The following is a 20,827-nucleotide window of genomic DNA, read 5'->3' on the forward strand; positions in this document are numbered from 1 at the left end:
GAACAATATGGCCCAAATTCTCTTTGTAAAGTCAGATCCTGTGTATGAATAGTTCCGCTGCAGTATAGAAACATGCTCTTTGTCTTTCACCCAGTATTTACCATATACTGAGAACTTCATATCAAGGAATAGCTCCTTGTTCTTCTCAACATCCTTGTAGGAAACTGTGCATGTATAATCTCCTGACATGAATTTGTCAAAGGATCTCAGTACAAGGCTTCCTGTTTCAGATATCCTCACATAAGGCTCCCCTAAAAAGGAACACATAAGATCTACTGTTAGCATAAAACTCTGTAAAATTAATAATTCTCAAAGGATTTGCAATACTGACTCCACTAACACCATGGGAGTACTAGCTTCAGTTTATCAGGAAACTTCGACAACAAGAGTGACTGCAGCTATTACAAAGCTGAAGGAATTATTAAATAACACTGTTTTGGAACACAAAGTAAACTGGATGTCAAATATCATGCAGCCAAAGGATGAGATGATGTTTATGCAACATAGTTGAGTTTCAGTTATTTTGGACCAAAGGCAGGTATCTCTCTGAGTACTTCACTTAATAGGTCAAAAGATGAAGCAATTTAAATTGGGAAAGGACACAAGATGATGTTTTGAGCAAACTTCATTCTTGGAAGAGCACATTTGCAGGCCATCACAAGGCTGGCATTTCAAGAACTACAGCTGGTCTGATGCAATAAACAAGGAAAATAGTAAAAGTGAGCAATTAGTGATTTCAACATACTTTCCAAGAAGCCCTCTTCTCTGACATGTTGACTCTTACTGTCACCATAAAAATTCCCTCACTCGTTCTTTTCCAACACTCAACCTAATCCTCTCTTGGAAATTTTGCTCACTGGCAAGGCAATTTGTCTCCAATTTCTTCCTTTTCAATACATCCAAAACTCCCATCTCACAATTATCAACCTAACCTGGCACTATTACCAGTTAAGATCCTCCTAAGAACCACTACTGTTCTCCTCTTTTCTTGTCTATCTGCTACTCATTATTAAAATCGTCCGTGTCTAAATCAGTTCATCATGTGCACTAATTCCAACTCCCACCCCTTATCTCAAACCCAACCTGTCAAAATGCTTGTTGAACATTAAGTCATAGATTGCTGACATTATGTGAATGGACACCAAAAAGACTACAGCCACCATTTAAAATAAACCAGACCATTTTAACTTGCTGAGGCAAGAGTGCAGGGGTATGAATCGTAGTTTTTTAAACAGTGATAATTGATAAGTTATTTATAACACATCTCTCCCAATGTTCAATGTGTGTGATCCAGTGTTGCCAAGGTTACGTTTTTGACCGAAGTCATGACTATAAACTGAGCTCCACACCTATTATCAGGAACTTATTTTTTTGCCATATCACTATTTATGGTGCAGTGCTAGTGTGCCTACCTGAGAGTCATGAAGACTGGGATGCAGTCTGGAAGTTTGTCTCAGTACATCTGAACAGATTGATTTAAAACTATTTACAATATTGCCTCCTTGTGTTGATAGCCTAGTCATGTGTGTTAAAACCTGCATTCTTGCTTTTGTCATCTCTAGAACCTCCAAGAACACATCCAATGTGTTTATTGGATCGGATGCTGCAGAGGCATCCCTGATGACAATTTAAAACAGGTAAGATCCCCTGACTATATTAATAAAGGCCAAGGTGTGTTCTGAAATCCAAACAGGAAATGGCTGTACGGGGCAGAAGTATGTGTTAGCCTAATCTATATGTCATCTAACCAGTGTTAAGTTTTTAAAGAAATCATGGGAGGTCACTACCTAAAACAGGTATTACATTTTTTTTGAAAAAGGCTGCCAGCCGCAGCTTGGTCCCTGCAAACTGGACTCACTTTAGATCTTTCGAGAGAATTCCAGCCTGCTGATCTTCCATATCCCTTAAACTCACATTCTGCAATTGGACAAGCTGCATCAGGGTAATCAATAAACAAAACTGGGAATGAATTTGCCTTAATCCTGCCACCAGCCTCTTTAAGCACATGCAAAGCCTCTTATGGTTCCTATCCCTGGGACCGGGAGGCCTGGGTTCAAGCTCCCCCTGCTCCAGAAATGTGCAATAACATTTCTGAACATTGATTAGCAAAATATGTAAGCACATATATAGATCAGATAGTACTTTGTGGGTTTTATCAAGATCGGATGCTGTAGTGCCTGCTGAATATGGATCAGATTGTTCAGTCTATGTTATATCCAGATTGGGTTGTTTGGTGTGTGCTGTATCTGGATTGGGCATGATCTATGTGCAGATTGATTGCTGGCTGTCCTTGATGGAGTCCTAATGTCCACCTCAACACGTTCCACCATGCCCAAAATTCAACCACCAGTAATCTGTCCTGCAATATTAACTTTCTAACCATTCTATTCCTCAACAATTTATATCAGCTCCCATCACAGAAAGCACTGGAGTCAAATAGCTCAGTATTTCCATCAATGCATTGTTCTTCCAATCGCTACAAATTTCTCAAGCCGATCAGTGTATTCATTATCTCTCAAACGTTATTGTTCATTGCCCATGTTCTGACACAGTTTTAAGACATTTTGAACCTCTATTCTGGACCCTTCACTTAAATCTTCGATAAAGCCTTTAATTACACCTGATCTCTCCCTTCAAGTCTCAGCATTCGTTCTAATATAGATATTAACATGTGGAGTAGAATACCTCCTTTATAGCACAAGTAACGGTAATGTTTAACCTGAGGATCACTATACTTCAGGTTAGGGTAAGGTTGAGAAAGCAAAACTTTCATGAAGACTTCAATCGATACAGAAATTAAATGCATACTGCTGGTGTCACATTGCATCAGAATACAGCTGTCCAACCAACTGAGCTAACTAACCCTCAGGTACTGTATATGCAAATTGTTAATAATAATTAAGAAGATGTAACTATATCACTGTATAGGGGGGGATTTTAATACAATTCCTTTACCAGCAATGCTAGATATAACCGCCAAGTAAAATAGTCGAATACAGTCCACAGTGATTGGCTAATAGGCAACTTAAACATGTATTTCATAAAATATATACAGAATGACCCATATGCCAGCACTGTTTGCAAAAGGGCCAATGTGTATGTTGTGGAACCAACTGCATGGACACTGAGATAAAACAAAAATCAAATATATAAAGCTAGAATTCTAATCACTTACCCAAAAATCATTGTTCTGAAACTTAACTGTATATGTCAGTATGTTATTTCACGGTGACAGACCATTATAATCAGACCAGAGTAATCTTTCACAGGCAGGAACATTGCCAATTTCTGGCCTCTCCTTAAGCTAGCACCATTTAGAACAAATGTCCCTTTTCAGTGCCGATTTCGTTGACAATAACTAACTCAGTAACAACCACAATGAATTTGGGATTGTTTTGAAACTATGGCACAATTCTAAGTTGGTGTGATGTGGTAAACAGTGATATTATGGTGGTGTACATTTCTACTAATGTAAGCTGTACAATGTAGATTATAACTTTCAGTAACATGTGGGTGCTTTAGGAACAACCATTATAATTCAAACCAGTGATAGGATCTAGAATATGGAGAAAACACTTCTCGAAAATTTTAGTTACCTGATAGGATTAATTGATGCTATACTGTAAATTTATACGAATGTTGCTGAGTCAGTATTTACAAAAACATTGAGTTATAAATAAATTATCTTAAAAATTTTTATAACCAGAATTGGTTCAACATCTCCACTCAATAAATAAGTTGCACTTATCTCATTAAAAGGGATCAAAACAGGAAATGCGCCCAAACTCCCTGCAATTGTACTTTAATATATAACCTCATAGCAATATTATGATATTTCAAAAGTAGCTAAGTGCAGTAGAATTAATAATTATTTAGAAATCATACTTTTCAAAAATACCACTCTTGAATAGTTAACCATTCCCCTTCTCTGCTCTACTCCTGGTTCCGTTAGATGCACTCAAGGTCCACGTGCTCTGGAAAACCTTTCATGTTATACTACACCTTTGTAAAAAGACCACTCAGACAGCAGGTTCTTGTTGTCCGTATGAATTCGCCCTTTAAAGATTTTTGGGATGTTTTGCTGTGCCAAAAGTGTCGTAAACAGGTAATTGTTATCTTGTGAAGACACAGTGCATTCCTTTTAAAACTTATTTTCTGTACTTATATCTTAGAATGTTACATTCTTAATGCCCAAAGCAGAAATACTGTGGTAGCATTGTGAAACGGTTGCACGGTGTTTCACAAAAAAATTCACTGGAAAATTTGAACATAAAATGAAAAAGTGTAGTTTTCAAATAAAATTCACAACCAAATGAAATGTTGTGCACTCTTTGAGGACTTGAGGGTGTCATACTTCATGTCTCATGGCACTTTGCTACTGCGTTACAGGGCAGGATTTTTTTGGATGGCAGAGTTTCTGTAGAATTGTTGTGATATACATTTCCACTGATTACAGCAAGAAGATTAATATTAAGGATCACTAACCGCAGATAAGACTTCTATCTTCATTTACAGAGCTCCAGCAGAGCCAATGATAGCAACCAAGGGCTGCGACAAGCAGTTCCCAGGTCCTGCAGCCTGAATCAGATGTGGGGCGGGGTTTAAGGTTGTGGTGGTGGTGGTCTTACTGCAGAGATATGAAGCTTTGGGATGTTGGAGAGGTAATGATCAAGAGATGGGGTGAGGACCAAACCTAATAGGGGTGTGGTCATCGACCAATGTGGAAAAGGGAGTCCTTAAGGGATGTTTTACTGACATACATCCCCGTCCCCTAAGCAGTGAGATCTGTTAGGCTTCCTTCTGTCCCCAAGTATCACCCACCAGCATCGGAATCTCCATATCCCTCATTCTGTGAAAGAACAATAAACCTGACCATTGAAGCTTTAAATGACGGCCTATCTGCCATTCTCTGCAGCAGAGAAATCCAAGTATTAATAACTTTCCAAATGAAGACATTTCTTCTAATTTTCAATCTAAGGATCAGCCCTTATCTTTACACAATGCCCATGTTTTGAATTCCCTAACTAGCAGAAACCTTTCAGTGTCTACCCTGGCAAATGACTATAGTGAGATTATCTCTCATTTTTCTAATTCTGGGATTAGTTATCCAGAACATCAGGCTCTAATGTTCTGGGGACATGGGTTTGAATTCCACCATGGCAGGTTTTTAAAAATTTAATCATGAGATATGAGTGTTGCTGGCTGGGGCAGAATCTACTGTCCATGCCTAGTAGCCCCTTGAGTAGATGATGGTAAGCTGCCTTCTTGAATCACTGATGTCCATGTGCTGCAGGTTGACCTACAATGCTGTTATGAAGGGAGTTCCCCAATTTGGACTCAATGACACTGAAGGAACTGTGATATATTTCCAAAGTGACACAGTAGTTAGCACTGCTGCCTCACACTCTCTTCTAACCTCTTCTGTCAGGCAGAAGATACAGATGCCTGAACACCTGCACCAGTAAGTTCAAGGACAACTTCTTCCTGACCTTTATAAGACTATTGAATGAACTTTCTAGCCTCAAATACTGCTGATCTAGCTAATGTTGATCTCTCTTGTATGCCCTGTGCAATGTTACCCCCGTGCCTTTGTCTAAGGGGTGGCATGATGGCTCAGTGGTTAGCACTGCTGCCTCACAGCACCAGCGTCCCAGGTTCGATTCCAGCCTCGGGTGACTGTCTGTGTGGAATTTGTACATTCTCCCCGTATCTGCGTGGCTTTCCTCTGGGTGCTCCAGTTTCCTCCCACAGTCCAAAGATGTGTAGGTCAGGTGAATTGGCCATGCTAAATTGCCTGTAGTGTTAGGTACATTAGTCAGAAGGAAATGGGTCTGGGTGGGTTACTCTTCGGAGGGTCGGTGTGGACTGGTTGGGTCGAAGAGCCTGTTTCCACACTGTAGGGAATCTAATCTAAATTTTTGTTCTGTACATCATTGCTTACTGTGACCTGCCATACTGCTCGTAAACAAAGTTTTTCATTGTACTTCGGTACACATGACAATAAATAAATCAAAATTCAATAAATAAAGAGACCTGGAGCTGGACTTAATGTAGCATGTTGTGGCTCTTCATTGAAGGAGAGGCTGCATACCAGTCTCCCAGTGGTGAGCTACAACTAGGTGAGGAAGAATGAATCGGCTTCCTTCTTGTTAATCCCCTGTCAGTTGGTCACAACATGTTATTTATTTTTAACCTGTAGCTACCACATTTCAATTAAAACATAGTATTAGTTAAAACTAACAAGCTAATTACAAGGTTTGCTTGACATGGATATAAGAGAGGCAAGTTTTACCCACTGACTCCAAGAAAATTAAAATGCAACATCAAACACATGCACACACATAAACATAGGTAAAAGGAGAGTGTCTAGTATGCACAAAGGCTATGCAATTCAAAAGTACTCAAAGTCTTTGAACTGTTAAATTTTTAATCGGAGACCACAATTGTTTAGTTGTTGACTTGTGGTAAAATTTGTAGATAACTTTGATTTCTTCGTGCATGGATATTTTCTCAATTTACGTTTCCACTTAATGTTGTCTTTAGAGAGGCTGAGAGAAATGGAGAATGAGAAGTTTCCAAAACTTTTGCTTCAAATTCCTTTTCTCTACTTTCTGTTCTGCCAAGCAGCTGCTATAATATATTCACATGTCTAGCTCCTTTGTCTTTCCAAGCCAGCAAATTAGGTGACACATTCATTTTCCAATATATGAAATCATATAAATATGAATTAAAATTTGCTGATGCTCAATTGCCTGGTTTTAATGTTGTTATAAAATATGGTAATTTCACATGAATCTCCCTGACTTGGTTTTTTCTGTGGTCAGCCATCTTAGGTCAGTATTTGTTCTTTTTAAAAAAGTATTTTAGTCTGTGAAAGACCTCAGGTGTAACAGTGAGATGATGGAAGCTAAAATTTTATAGTCTATATTCAACCAACTGATGGAAGAATCCTGTGATTAAGATAGAAGCAGAAATGGGCCCATGGAAGAAAGATGTCTGTTGATGGTATTTTGTTAATGTAGTTCATTTTTAAAATACTCATTCATTGGATGTGGGCATCTTTTATTGCCTGTCCCAAGTTGCCCTTGGGAAAGTAATGGTGAGCTGACTTCCTGAACCTGTCCAGTCCATTTGGGGTAGATGCCTCTAAAACATTGTTAGGAAGCTCAGGGTTTTAAGCCGGTGACACAAAAGGAATAACCAGATATTTCCAAGTCAGAATGGTGAGTGGCTTAGGGGGTACTTGTAGGTGGTTCACCTGTATCCATCGCCCTTGACTTTGTACAGGGTATTAAGTCTCGGTTTGAAAGGAACCTTTTTAGAAGCCATGGTAAATTTCTACCATCTTGTAGATGGTATACATTGCTTCTACTGAGCATTATTGAACCAGTTGACATCAACCATTCTTGAGCTCACCAGATTTAGTGATAGTTCAGTGAATGGCATGTTTTCCCATACCTCCAGAAATCGTCCAGGCAAATCCAGCATTTAGAAAGAGCATGGCCATCATCCCTTACCTTCCCCACCCACACGCTCATGTGATCTCTCCCCATATCCTCACGCCATACTCACTCACCTAGCCTAGGTGCCTCGGCAATCCTAGGCTCTCCAAATGCATTCTTGGCACTGATACCCATAGTACTGATTGTCATGGGAGGCTGCTGACCTTGGATTAGCTCGGAGCTCTGGATGTACATATTTCTTCACCTTGGCACCTAAATTTGAAGAAAGCCTGATCGTGGCAACAGTCAGACTACCCATCAGAAGCACTATGGGTTTCCCACTGCTTCTCCATCTGGTAAATTCCACCCCTAGGTCAAGTGGTCAAAAGTTATATCAAAGGTAGATCTTAAGCAGTGACTTAAATAAGAAAAAAGTGAGACGAAGGTGGAGGGATGAGGAAACCAATTCAAAAACTCTTGGTCGAAGCAATTAAAGAAATGGCCACTAATGGTGGACAAATCATTGATATAGTATCAAGAAAGGCAGTTGTCTTGGCATCCCTGGGAACAACACTGTCAACCAGCTCAAACGTAAAATATAACTATTTACCACGACCTGATATTTTTCTGTCCTTAAGTAATTTTATTTCTATCCAAGTTTTAGTGGCTCACCTACTGCATGAACCACAACTGTGTTAACCAGACCTTTATGTAGTACTTTGACAAATGCTCTGTTATATCTATATAGTCAATTTCCAGTGCATTCTCTTCATCAATCTTCACTGTCAATTTGTTTAAAAATACAATTTAATTAGTCTAGCACACCACTTCTTACAAATCCCATTAACTCTTCTTAATAAACTCAAACTTTTTCAGGTGACTGTTGATTCTTTTTCCACAATTACGGGTTCTAAAACCTTACCCATTATTTTTGTCAAACTAACTGACCTCGTTAAGATTATCCTTAAAGCCTTTCTCAAATAAGGGTTTCACATTTGCCCTCTCCAATTCTTTGAGATTTTCACATACCTAGGGAACATTAGAAGATTATGGGAAACCTTTGTACTGTCTCCATTCCCACTTCATTTAAAAATCTGATGTCAGCCATTCAAAACCAGTGACTGACTTACTCTCAGTCTATCCACTTTTCCAGTTCCTATTGCTGATTAGTTCCAGAATTATGCCTACCACCTTGCTTCTATCAGCATTCTGACAGCCTTCTTTTCCTTAATGAGTACTTTGTGGTTAGTAAGTTCACTGGCCGGCATGGTGGCACAGTGGTCAGCACGAGACCCGGGTTCAATTCCCGCCTCAGGCAACTGTCTGTGTGGAGTTTGCACATTCTCCCAGCGTCTGCATGGGTTGCCTCCGGGTGCTCCGGTTTCCTCCCACAGTCGAAAAATGTGCGGGTTAGATGAATTGGCCATGCTAAATTGCCCATAGTGTTAGGTGAAGGGGTAAATGTAGGGGAATGGGTCTGGGTGGGCTGCTCTTTGGAGGGTCGGTGTGGACTTGTTGGGCTGAAGGGCCTGTTTCCACGCTGTAAGAAATCTAACCTAAAGCTTTACATAGTTAAAGCATAAGTTTTGCAATCACAATTATGGTTTATGACTAAATTTGTGAAAACACAGATGGCAGAAAAGGAAATCTTACAAAGCACACAACTTAGACAAATGTAATGGGTGGAGTATCTCTCAAGAACACTGGTTTCTTGCTTAGACAGTGCTTTACAAGATTCTATAAATGGGCAAATCAAACTATTACAACGAAAGTTGGAAGTATATACCGATTTCTTTGGAGTCCCAATTCCCACAGATCATAATAAATTTGAAATTTAACCAAATTGACAATATAGCTATTTATTATGTCTCAGACAATATCTAATTTAATCTTAGGAACAATTCAGCCAAGTTTCCTTTACATAGAACATTACAGCACAGCACAGGCCCTTCGGCCCTTGATGTTGCGCCAACCTGTGGAACCAATCTGAAGCCCATGCAACCTACACTATTCCATTATTGTCCATATGTCAAAGACCATTTAAATCCCTTTAAGGTTAGTGAGTCTACTCTGTTGCAGGCAGTGCGTTCCATGCCCCTACTACTCTGAGTAAAGAAACAACCTCTGACATCTGTCCTATATCTATCACCCCTCAATTTAAAGTAAAGTCCCCTCATGCTAGTCATCACCATCTGAGGGAAAAAGCTCCCACTGTCCAAAGTATATAACCCTCCGATTATCTTATATGTCTCAATTAAGTCACCTCTCAACCTTCCTCTCTCTAACGAAAACAGCCTGAAGTCCCTCAGCCGGAACTTGTAAGACCTTCCCACCATGCCAAGCAACATCCTAGTATATCTCCTCTGAACCCTTTCCAAAGCTTCCACATCCCTCCTATATTGCGGTGACCAGTACTGTACGCAATACTCCAAATATGGTCGCACCAGAGTTTTGTACAGCTGCAGCATGATCTCACAGTTTTGAAACTCAATCCCCCTACCAGTAAAAGCTAACACACCGTATGCCTTCTTAACAATCCAATCAACCCGGGCGGCAACTTTCAAGGATCTATGTACCTGGACACCAAGATCTCTGCTCATCTACACTACCAAGAATTTTACCATTATCCCAGTACTCTGCATTCTTGTTACTCTTTCCAAAGTGAATCACCTCATACTTTTCTGCATTAAACTCAATTTGCCACCTCTCAGCCCAGCTCTGCAGCTTATCTATGTCCCTCTGTAACCTACAACATCTTTCGTCAATATCCACAACGCTACCGACCTTAGCGTCATCCACACATTTACCATCCCATCCTTCTATGCCCTCAAGCAGGTCATTTATATAAACGACAAACAACAGTGGAACCAAAACAGATCCGTGCGGTACCCCACTAGTAACTGAACTCCAGGATGAATATTTCCCATCAACCACCACCCTCTGACTTCATTCAGCTAGTCAATTTCTGATCCAAACCACTAACTCATCCTTAATCCCATGCCTCCATATTTTGTACAATAGCCGGTCATGGGAAACATTATCAAACGCCTTACTGAAATCCATATACGCCACATCAACTGCTTTACCCTCATCCATCTGTTCTGTCACCTTCTCAAAAATTCAATAAGATTTGTGCGGCACAACCTACCCTTCACAAAACACTGTTGACTATCCCTAATCAAATTATTCGTCTCTAGATGATTATAAATGCTCCCTCTTATAATCCTTTCCAATACTGTACCCACAACCAAAGTGAGGCTCACAGGTCTATAATTTCCAGAGTTGTCTGTACTCCCCATCTTGTACAAAGGAACAACATTTGCTATCCCCTAGTCTTCTGGCACTATTTCTTTAGACAATGATGACATATAGATCAAAGCCCAAAGGCTTGATAATCTCCTCCCTGGCTTCCCAGAGAATCCTAGGATAAATCCCATCTGGCCCAGGGGACTGACCTATTTTTACACTTTCCAGAATTTCTACCACCTCCTCCTTATGCACCTCAATCCCATCAGGTCTAGTAGCCTGTATCTCAGTATTCTCCTTGCCACATTGTCTTTTTCTCGTGTGAATACTAATGAAAAGTATTCATTTAGCACTTCCCCTATCTTGTCTGACTCCATGCACAACTTCCCACTACTATGCTTGATTGGCCCTAATCTTACACTAGTCATTTTTTTATTACTGATATAGCAAAAGAAAGCCTTAGGGTTTTCCTTGATCCTATCCGCCAATGACTTCTCATGATGGCTCCATCAGCTCTTCTTAGCTCTCTTTAGGTCGTTCCTGGCTAACTTGTAACTCTCAAGTACCCTAACTGAGTCATCACATCTCATTCTAACATAAACCTTCTTTTTCCTCTTGACAAGAAATTCAATTTCCTTAGTAAACCATGGCTCCTGCGCTCAAAAACTTCCTCTCTGCCTGATTGGTACATATTTATCAAGGACCCGCAATAGCTGGTCCTTGAATAAGCTCTAAATTTCAATTATGCCCATCCCCTGCAGTTTTTTTTCCCATCCTAAATCTCGCCTAATTGCATCACAGTTGCTTTTCCCCTAGCTATAACTCTTGCCCTGCCGTATATACTTACCACTTTCCATTACTAAAGTAAACGTAACCAAATTGCAGTCACTATCACCAAAGTGCTCACCTACCTCCAAATCTAATACCTGGTCAGGTTCATTACTCAGTACCAAATCTAATATGGCCTCGCCCCTTGTTAGCCTGTCTACGTACCGTGCAGGAAACTCTCCTGCACACATTGGACAAAAACTGACCCATCTAAAAGTACTTGAACTATAGTATGCCCAGTCGTTATTTGGAAAGTTGAAGTCCCCCATAACAACTACCCTGTCACTCTCGCTCCTGTCAAGGATCATCTTTGCTATCTGATCCTCTACATCTCTGGAACTATTTGGAGGCCTATAGAAAACTCCCAACAGGGTAACCACTCCTTTCCTGTTTCTAATGTCAGCTCAAACTACCTCAGTAGACGAGTCCTCAAACATCCTTTCTGCAATCGTAATACTGTCCTTGACTAACTGTGCTACACCACCCCCTCTTTTACCATTTTCTCTGTTCTTACTGAAATATCTAAATCCTGGAACCTGTAATAACCATTCCTGTCCCTGCTCTACCCATGTCTGAAATGGCCACAACATCAAAATCCTAGGTACCAACCCAAGCTGCAAGTTCACCCACTTTATTCCAGATGCTCCTGATGCTGAAGTAGACACACTTCAAACTAACTTCTTGCCTGCCGGTGCCTTCTTGCGATCTTGAAGTTTAAATCTGACTTCACTACTCTCATCCTACCGTATACTCGAACTACATTTTTGGTTCTCACCCCCCTGTTGAATTAGTTTAAACCCACCTAAAGAGCATTCGCAATTTCACCCCCCCTGGATATTGGTGTTTCTCTGGTTCAGGTATAGATCATCCTGTTTGTAGAGGTCCCACCTACTCCAGAGTGAGCCCCAAATATCCAGTTACCCAAAATCTTCCCTCAAGCACCATTCCTTAAGCCATGTGTTCAACTCCTCTTTCTCAGTAAGCCTTGTCTCGCTAGCATGTGGCACGGGCAACAAACCAAAGATAACAACTCTGTTTGTTCTAGCTCTAAGCTTCCACCCTAGTTCCCTGAATTTCTGCTTTAAATTCCCATCTTTCTTCCTACCTATGTCATTGGTGTCTATGTGGACCACAACTTCGGGTTGCTTCTCCTCCCCCTCAAGGATCCCGAAAACATGATCAGAGACATCATGAACCCTGGCATATGGGAGGTAATACACCAACCATGAGTCTCTCTTATTCCCACAGAAATTCATGTCTGTCCCCCTAACTATGGAGTCCCCAATGACTAATGCTCTGCTCCTTTTCCCCTTTCCCTTCTGAGCAACAGGGACAGACTCCGTGCTAGAGACCTGTTCCCCATTGCTTACCCATGGTACGTACCTCTCATCCCGCCTCCATCAATAGTATCCAAAACTGTAATACTTGTTGTTGAGAGGAATGGCCACAGGGGATCTCTGCACTTCTGCTGGTTCCCTTTCCATGCCCGATGGTAACCCATCTACCTTCATCTTTTATCTGAGGTGTGGCTACCTCTTTGTAACTCCTCTCAATAACCCCCTCCGCCTCCCAAATGATCCAAAGTTGATCCAGCTCCAATTCCCTAAAACGGTTTTCGAGGAGCTGGAATTGGGTGCAATTCCCACAGATGCAGTCAGCAGCGACACTACTAGTGATCCTTACCTCCCACATTCTGCAGGAGGAACTTTGTCAATAAAGAATAATCAGTTTCTTAAAAATAAAACTCAAGCAAACATACAAAGCTTATTGACAAAAAAAGGACTTAGTCTGTGAAACGATAGAATTTTATTCTAACATCTAAAGATTAACATGAGACAAAAATGGGTAACAGACAAAGTTTGAGCAAACACCCCACAGAACAATTTAAATAGCAAATGCTTGTGTTCAGTTAAGACTCACCCTCAAGAAAAAGTAATGCATCTCACCTTTTATGTTTCTTCCTGATGGGCCCACCCATATGAAATATGGATCCACTAATTCTTTTTCTGAAAGCTCCTGAGTTGTACACAGAAGAGCTGGACTGTCATGGTACATCTTCACATAAACTTTTACTACAAAAAAAGTTAGTGAAGATTATCAATATTGAATAGTTGTATTATCTGTAGGATTACATGTATCATGTAACTGATTAACCAAAAGTTGAAAAATATCATTATCTACATCTCTTTGTGCAAATTTGCCCTTGCTTTACACTGTCTACTGAAAATATTAATTCACACTGCAGTGCTCCAGATCCAGAGGTGGGAAGCGAACATAATTCGGTGGGATTATTGGTGGTCCAGAACCCTGCCTCTTCCCACCTTTGCCCAAACCAAATTCTGGGTAACAAGGACCAAGCTCCATCTTTCACCCTGCCACCAGTTAAGGTGTGAAAGTGGTCAATTATTGACTGGGTGTGGGGTGTCCTCCCTCAGCAGGTGGCTGCTGAGGGCCACCTTTCTGCTCTTGCTTCTCACTCTCTGTGACAACACCCTTTCAGAGCTGCCCTCACCCAACAAAACGTATGTTCCTCATGAGCAAACTTACATTCTGGCTCTTAGCAAACAAAATTTCTTCATTCTGGATCCTAATGTCAGTAGAAAGCCTGATCACCAGAGGGTCTGGAAGGCTTTCCCATCTTTACAGGCCATGTATTTCCCTCCTTTCCAAAAACAGGATTACATAGGCCTAAAGTACAGTTCTAAAGGCTCCCACTTTTTTTTGTCTGAATCTGAACAGCAACATGTCAGTAGCAGGCTAAATCATCCTGACATTATTAGTCTCTCCCTGACTTGAAACATCCACACTTTCCAGCAGAGGTCACTGGACAGCAATTCAGAACAATTTACCTAGCAACACTGAGGCCAACTGTATATAACTGTTCCAGCTGAAATCTGTTAACATGACACACAGGAAACGAAACCTCAGATTGTGTTGTCTGCACATTTTATTATCTACATCTCTGAAAATAAATTATCAGGCACGTCTGTGTTTAGGATACAAAGAATTTCAAGGTTGTTTGACAGATGAATGCAGCAGCTCCAAATAATTGTTACCAATACAACCACTCTTGAGGTGATCTTCAGACATATGAACTGAAATATATAGTAAACAAGATGTGAGGGAGATAGATATACTAACACTTATTGATTCATCACCACAAATATTGGGATATTCTGACATACTGTAAGACAAAGACTGCTACAACAGAGCAAACAGTAAATGAAATACTAAGGATCTAAGACAATGCGGGCACTAAGGCAATAATATGGAAATAAGGCAGCAGCATAATTGTCAATTTCGTACCAACAGTTCTGTTTTGTTGCCAGAAGTAGCAGTCATGGCAGACACTCAATGTAATTGATGTGTAAGTTCAATGAAGGATTAACAAATAAGAAGTATTAAAATTGATCAGATGAGAATGTACAGTGTTAAATAACAAGGGTCAGATGCAACAGTAACATTTAAGAAACAGAATCCAATGTACTCATATATTCTGAGAGGTGGAAGATTTAGGAATTGTTTTGCATCAAAGAAGTTAAACTGGTCGTATTGTCTGTGCCGCCTCCATTCTTTGTCCCAATAAACTATTAACCGCTTTCTTTCTAAGTTTCCTATCTACCATTATTTTGTTACATTATTTAGTTCCTTTAATTTTCAGATTTTGCATCATGTACATTCTCACCAAGATGACATGTGCCAGTCACTACCATGTTTCTCCCATTCTTACTTTTAGTTACCTGGTCTGTTGCTATTGCCATAGATTTCTTGGATATGTTCAGCATGTGTGATGTCAATTACTTCAATGGCTCTGCCTGCTTAAACAATAAACAGTAACCATTATAATATCATTGCCTACAGCATTTTATTTAGATCTTTAAAAGTAGTTGACAGATTATTTGTCTATTGAGTCTTCAGGGTGACACATCTGTAAACCTTAAACACACAGAATAACAGGACAGATTTAGAAATGACAAATTTAGAAATAGTTAACTAGGAGAAAGTAAGGACTGCAGTTGCTGGAGATCAGAGTCAAAAGGTGTGGTGCTAGAAAAGCACAACCAGTCAGGCGGTATCCGAGGAGCAGGAGAGTTGACATTTCGAGCAAGAGCCCTTCATCAGGAATGGGATTCCTCATGAAGAGCTTATGCTTGAAATGTCGATTGTCCTGCTCCTCGGATGCTGCCTGACCGGCTGTCCTTTTCCAGCACCACACTTATTGTTACTTAGTTAAGCTAACCTAACTCAAAGTTTAAATGGGCCTATCACTGGGTGAGCTGTAAACCCATCTGAAACAGCTGGAAGGCAACTGAAGTATTCAAATAGAGGTCCTATGCCAATTGCACATTCCTCCCATCTGCACCAAGTATTGAATGAACCATTAAATTAACAATCGGCTGTCCCTCGAAAATTGTCCATTGAACTTTTTTTGGTGTTAATATTTTGATTTTTCATACATTGCATAAAAGCAAAAGGAACAATTCTAACCATGCAGAGTCAGTTGACGTCAGGCTGGTCAGATTACATGTGAACAGATGGGAACAATGCCCACAAAAAAAAGTCACCAGTACCTTCTTTCAGTTTCTCTCCAGTTAGATAAGCCCGCATATCATAGAAATAATGGCAAGCTTGAAAGATCTGCAGCGAATTCTGACTGATCAAATTCTGACTGACAGACGAGCAGCACACAAATCAAATGCCAAGAAATATAAATATTTTCATAAGATCTACGTCAGAAAGCTGCTAAGTATTTCCCAATGTGCTAAACTAGAGAGAGGAGGCATTGAAGTGATGGGTTAGAGGTAGATTAGGAGGAGTCAGAGGAGGCGGAATGCAGAGAAAAGAGAATGGGGAGATGGGGAAGATACTAGATATGGGATGAGGCAGTGGAAACGGGGGAAATGAGACGAATGAAAATGGAAGAATGGGTTGTAGGAAATTGGGGAAGAAAGGATGCGGATGGGAGTATGGACAACATGGAAATAGGAAGATAAGCAACGGAGGATCAAGCAGTGGTAGAAGGGGGATTGGAAAATTTAAGAATGGACAGTGGAGTACTGAGCAACAGGTGATGGGACTGTGAGAGATTGTACAATGTGAAAATAGGTGCTGGACTATTGGGCAGTTAAGAGAATGGTTGGTGAGGAAGTTAGGCAGCAGAGTATTGGGAAATGGAAATTGAGGAGTTGAGCAGTGGAAGAATGGGGACTGAGCAGTAGGGGATTTAACTGTGAAGTCCGGATAATCAGAGACTGAAGATTGAGCAGTAGGGGATTGCAGACTGGGCAATGAGAGAACACATACATGGCATTAGACTCTAAGATATAGGAGATTTAGGCCATTCAGTCCATCTGCTCTGGCATTCAATTATGATTGATATGATTCTCAATCCCAATCTCCTTATTTCTCCCATAACCTTTGATCCCTTATTAATCAAAAACCTACCTATCTCTGACATAAATACACTCGGGCAGCACAGTGTCTCAGTGGTTAGCACTGCTGCCTCACAGTGCCAGGGACCTGGGTTCGATTCCAGCCTTAGGCAACAGTCTGTGTGGAGTTTGCACATTCTGTGTCGGCGTGGGTTTCTTCTGGGTGTTCTGGTTTCCTCCCACAGTCCAAAGATATGCAGTTTAGGTGAATTAGCCATGCTAAATTGCCCATAGTGTTCAGTGATGTGTAGTTAGGTGCATTAGTCAGGGGAAATTGTAAAGTAATAGGGTGGGGTAATGGTCTCAGTGGGATACTCTTTGGAGGGTCAGTGTGAACTTGTTGGGCCTAACGAAGGGCTCTTGCCCAAAATGTCGATTCTCCTGCTCCTTAAATGCTGCTGTGCTTTTCCAGCACCACACTCTTGACTCTGATCTCCAGCATCTGCAATCCTCACTTTCTCCTTGTTGGGCCTAATGGCCTGTTTCCAGTGTAGGGATTCTATGATTCAATTACTTGGCTTCCATAGCTTTCTGCAGCAATGGGTTCCATAGATTCATCAAAATTTGTAGAAGAAATTCCTCTTGATTTCAGTGGTGAAGGGTCATCTCTTCAATGTAAGGTTGTGCAGAATGGTCCTAGTCTCTTCTACTAGTGGAAATATCTGCTCCACGTTCACTCTGTCCAGCACCTTCAGTATTGTTTAAGTTTCAATCAGATGCCCCTTCATCCTTCTAAATTCCATTTAGTACAGACTCAGCGTACTCAACTTCTCTCATACGACAAGCCCTTCATCCTCAGATCATTCTTGCAAAACTCCTATGAACCCTCTCCAAGGCCAATATATTTTTTCTTAGAAACAGGGCCAAAACTGCTCACAATATCTGAAATGTGGTCTGATCAGAGCTTCATATATTCTCAGTAGTACATCCTTGCTGTTGTATTCAAAATAACATTACACTTGCTTTCCTAACTGCCAACTGAACCTGCATGTTAACCTTAAGACAATCCTGATCTGGGACCCCTAAGTCCTTTTGTGCTTCATATTTCTGAAGCCTTTCACTACTTGGAAAATAGTCTGTGCCTCTATTCTTTCTACCAAAGTGCATAACCTCACAATTTCGAACATTGTATTCCATCTGCCACTTATTTGCCCATTCTCTTAGCCTTGGTGGCATACTGCCTCACAGTGCCAGGGACCCTGGTTCAATTCCAGTTTTGAGTGACTGCGTGGAGTGTGCATGTCATTCTACGTGCGTATGGGTTTCCTTCCAGTTGCTCTGGTTTCCTCCTATAATCCAAAGATGTGCAGGTTAAGTGGATTAGCCATGTTAAAAACTGTCCCACAGTGTTCAGGGATGTACAGGTTATGTGGGTTAGACATGGTAAAAACCCCAAGTGAGGTGATACGGATGAGAAAGGAGGATGGGTCTGGGCGAGATGCTTTTCGGTGGGTCAGCACAGACTCAATGGTGAGAAAAGCCTCTTTCTGCACTGTAGGGATTCTACAATTCTGTCTAAGTTGTTTGGCAGCTTTGCTGTCCCTGTCCCTCCACCTATCTGTCATCTGTAAATTTAGCAGCAATGCCTCAGTTCCTTCATTCAATCATTCCTGTATAACATGAATAGTTGTGGTCCCAACACTGTGTAGGAGAAAGGAGACTGGTCACTGAGGAATTGGGAAATGAGAGTCTGGGCAGTTGGGACTGGGTAGTGTGGGATTTGAGAGTCAGGATTGGGCAAGGGAGAGTGGGAAGTGAGGGTCTGGACAATTGGGGATTGGAATCTTGGAAGTAATTCTGTTAATTATATTCTGTGAGCAATTGGGGGGATGGGGCTCTGAGGAGTGAGGGATTCATATTCTGTGAGCAATTGGGGGGATGGGGCTCTGAGGAGTGAGGGATTCAGATCTGGTCAGGAGGGTCTGAGCAAATGGGAGTCTAGTGAATTGGGATGTGGACAGAGAAAAATTGGGATCCAACATATGGGGCTTCAGGTCAGCAAAGGTGCAGTTCTGGTGTGGATGGGGCGGAGCCAGTGGGGATGAGCCTGATGAACCTTGGGGCGCAGCGGCGTGTGGTGTTACGAGGGCTTTGGTTAGCCTGCATGGGGATGCCTGGTCAGCAAGGGTTGGGGGAGGGGTGCCTGGTCAGCAGGAGTCGGGGGAGGGGGGTCTCCCCCCCCGATCAGCTGGGGGTTGGTGGGACCCCTGGTCAGCCAGGATGGTCAGCAGGAGTTGTCCTGGTCAGTGGGGGTGAAGTGCCTGGACAGTCTGGGTGGTGGTGGGCGGCTGGTCAACAGGAATGGGGGTTGGCATGGTCAGTCTCGGTAGGGGAAGGGGACTGATCAGTTCTGGGTGGGAGGGTTGGGGAGAGGTCTAGTCAGTCTGAGTGGGGACCCTGGTCAGTAGGGGTGGAGGTTGGCATGGTCAGTCTGGATTGGGGATGAGGCCTGATCAGTCAGAGGGATGGGAGGAAGCCTGGTTAGCGTGGGTGGGGGGAGCCGAGGAGAAAGTGAGGACTGCAGATGCTGAAGATCGGAGTCGAACGTGTGGTGCTTGAAAAGCGCAGCATCCGAGGAGCAGGAAAATCGACGTTTTGGGAATCGCCTTTCATCAGGAATGAGGCTTCTGGACCAGGGGGAAGGTAACTGAGAATGCAATAGGTAGATGAAGGTGGGGGAGAAGGTGATCGGTTGGAGAGGAGGGTGGAGCAGATAGATGAGAAAGACAATGGACAGGTCAAAAGGGTGGTGCAGAGTTGGAGGCTTGGGACTGGGATAATGTGGGGGTGGTGGGGGGTAGAGAGAGAAGTGAGGAAACTGGTGAAATCTGCATTAATCCCGTGTGGTTGAAGAGTCCCAAGGCGGAAGATGAGGCGTTCTTCCTCCAGGCATTGGTGGTTAAGGTTTGGCGATGGAGGTGGCCCAGGACCTGCATATCCTTGGTGGAGTGGGAGGAGGTGAAGTGTACATGGGGCAGTGGGGTTGATTGGTATGGGTGTCCCTGAGATGTCCCCTGAAACGATCCACAAGTTGGCGTCCTGTCTCCCCGATGTAAAGGAGACCACAACTGGATGCAACGGATAAAGTAGATGACATTTATGGAGGTACAGGTAAACTTCTGTTGGATGTGAAAGGATCCTTTAGGGCCTTGGACGGAGATTGGTGAGGGGGGTGGGAGATGTGGGTGCAGGGTTTTGCACTTCCTGCAGTGGCAGGGGAAGGTGTCAGAAGTGGGGTGAGGGTTGGTGGGGGGCATGAATCTGACAAGGGAGTCGCGGAGGGAATGGTCTCTCCGAAATGCCGATAAGGATGGGGAGGGAAATAGTGCTGGGGTCTGTTTGTGGAAGTGGCAGAGGATGATGCGATGCATATTGAGGTTTGTGGGGTGGAAGGTGAGAACCAGGGGGTTCTGTCCTTGTTGCATTGGGAGGGGTGGGGTTCTAGGGCAGGGGTGTGGAAGTGGAGATGTGCTGGAGGGCAATGTCGACCATGTCAGAGGTGAATTTGCCGTCTATGAAGAAGGAGGCCACCTGGGATGTTCTGTGGTGGAACTGGTCATCCTGGGAACAGATGCAATGGAGGTGGAGGAATTGGGAATAATGGATGGTGTTTTTACAGAATGCAGGGTGGGAGGAGGTTTAGTTCAGGTAGCTTTGGGAGTCGCTGGGTTTGTACTGGATGTCCGTGGTTAGTTGGTTGCAGGAGATGGAGAGGTCCAGAAGGGAGAGGGAGGTGGGTGAGATGGTCCAGGTACATTTGAGATCAGGGTGAAAGGTCTTAGTGTAGTTGATGAACTGTTCGATCTCCTTGTGGGAACACGAGGTAGCGCCGATACAGTCATTGATATAGCGGAGGAAAAGGTGGAGCTTGGTCAGTGT

The 20,827-nt window shown here is 42.3% G+C and overlaps 1 protein-coding gene across 4 annotated transcripts in view; it reads right to left on the reverse strand.

The window, feature by feature from the left end:
* The window catches only part of LOC122539699 (zona pellucida-binding protein 2-like), a 41,522-nt gene that overhangs the window by 19,672 nt on the left and 1,023 nt on the right, over window positions 1-20,827 (reverse strand). Inside the window, exons 1-4 of one of the 4 annotated variants that reach the window (XM_043674697.1) lie at window positions 18,064-18,137; window positions 15,257-15,331; window positions 13,463-13,588; window positions 102-251 (exon numbers count right to left, since the gene is read on the reverse strand). In XM_043674697.1, the coding sequence (XP_043530632.1) occupies window positions 102-251; window positions 13,463-13,588; window positions 15,257-15,331; window positions 18,064-18,124 (412 nt within the window). In that variant the 5' untranslated portion in view covers window positions 18,125-18,137. Of the gene's footprint in view, window positions 1-101; window positions 252-13,462; window positions 13,589-15,256; window positions 15,332-18,063; window positions 18,138-20,827 lie in introns of those variants that run through there. The other 3 variants (XM_043674696.1, XM_043674698.1, XM_043674699.1) reach the window with 3 other exon arrangements.

This window comes from Chiloscyllium plagiosum, chromosome 33, assembly GCF_004010195.1.
Source record: "Chiloscyllium plagiosum isolate BGI_BamShark_2017 chromosome 33, ASM401019v2, whole genome shotgun sequence".
Lineage (NCBI taxonomy): Eukaryota > Metazoa > Chordata > Chondrichthyes > Orectolobiformes > Hemiscylliidae > Chiloscyllium > Chiloscyllium plagiosum.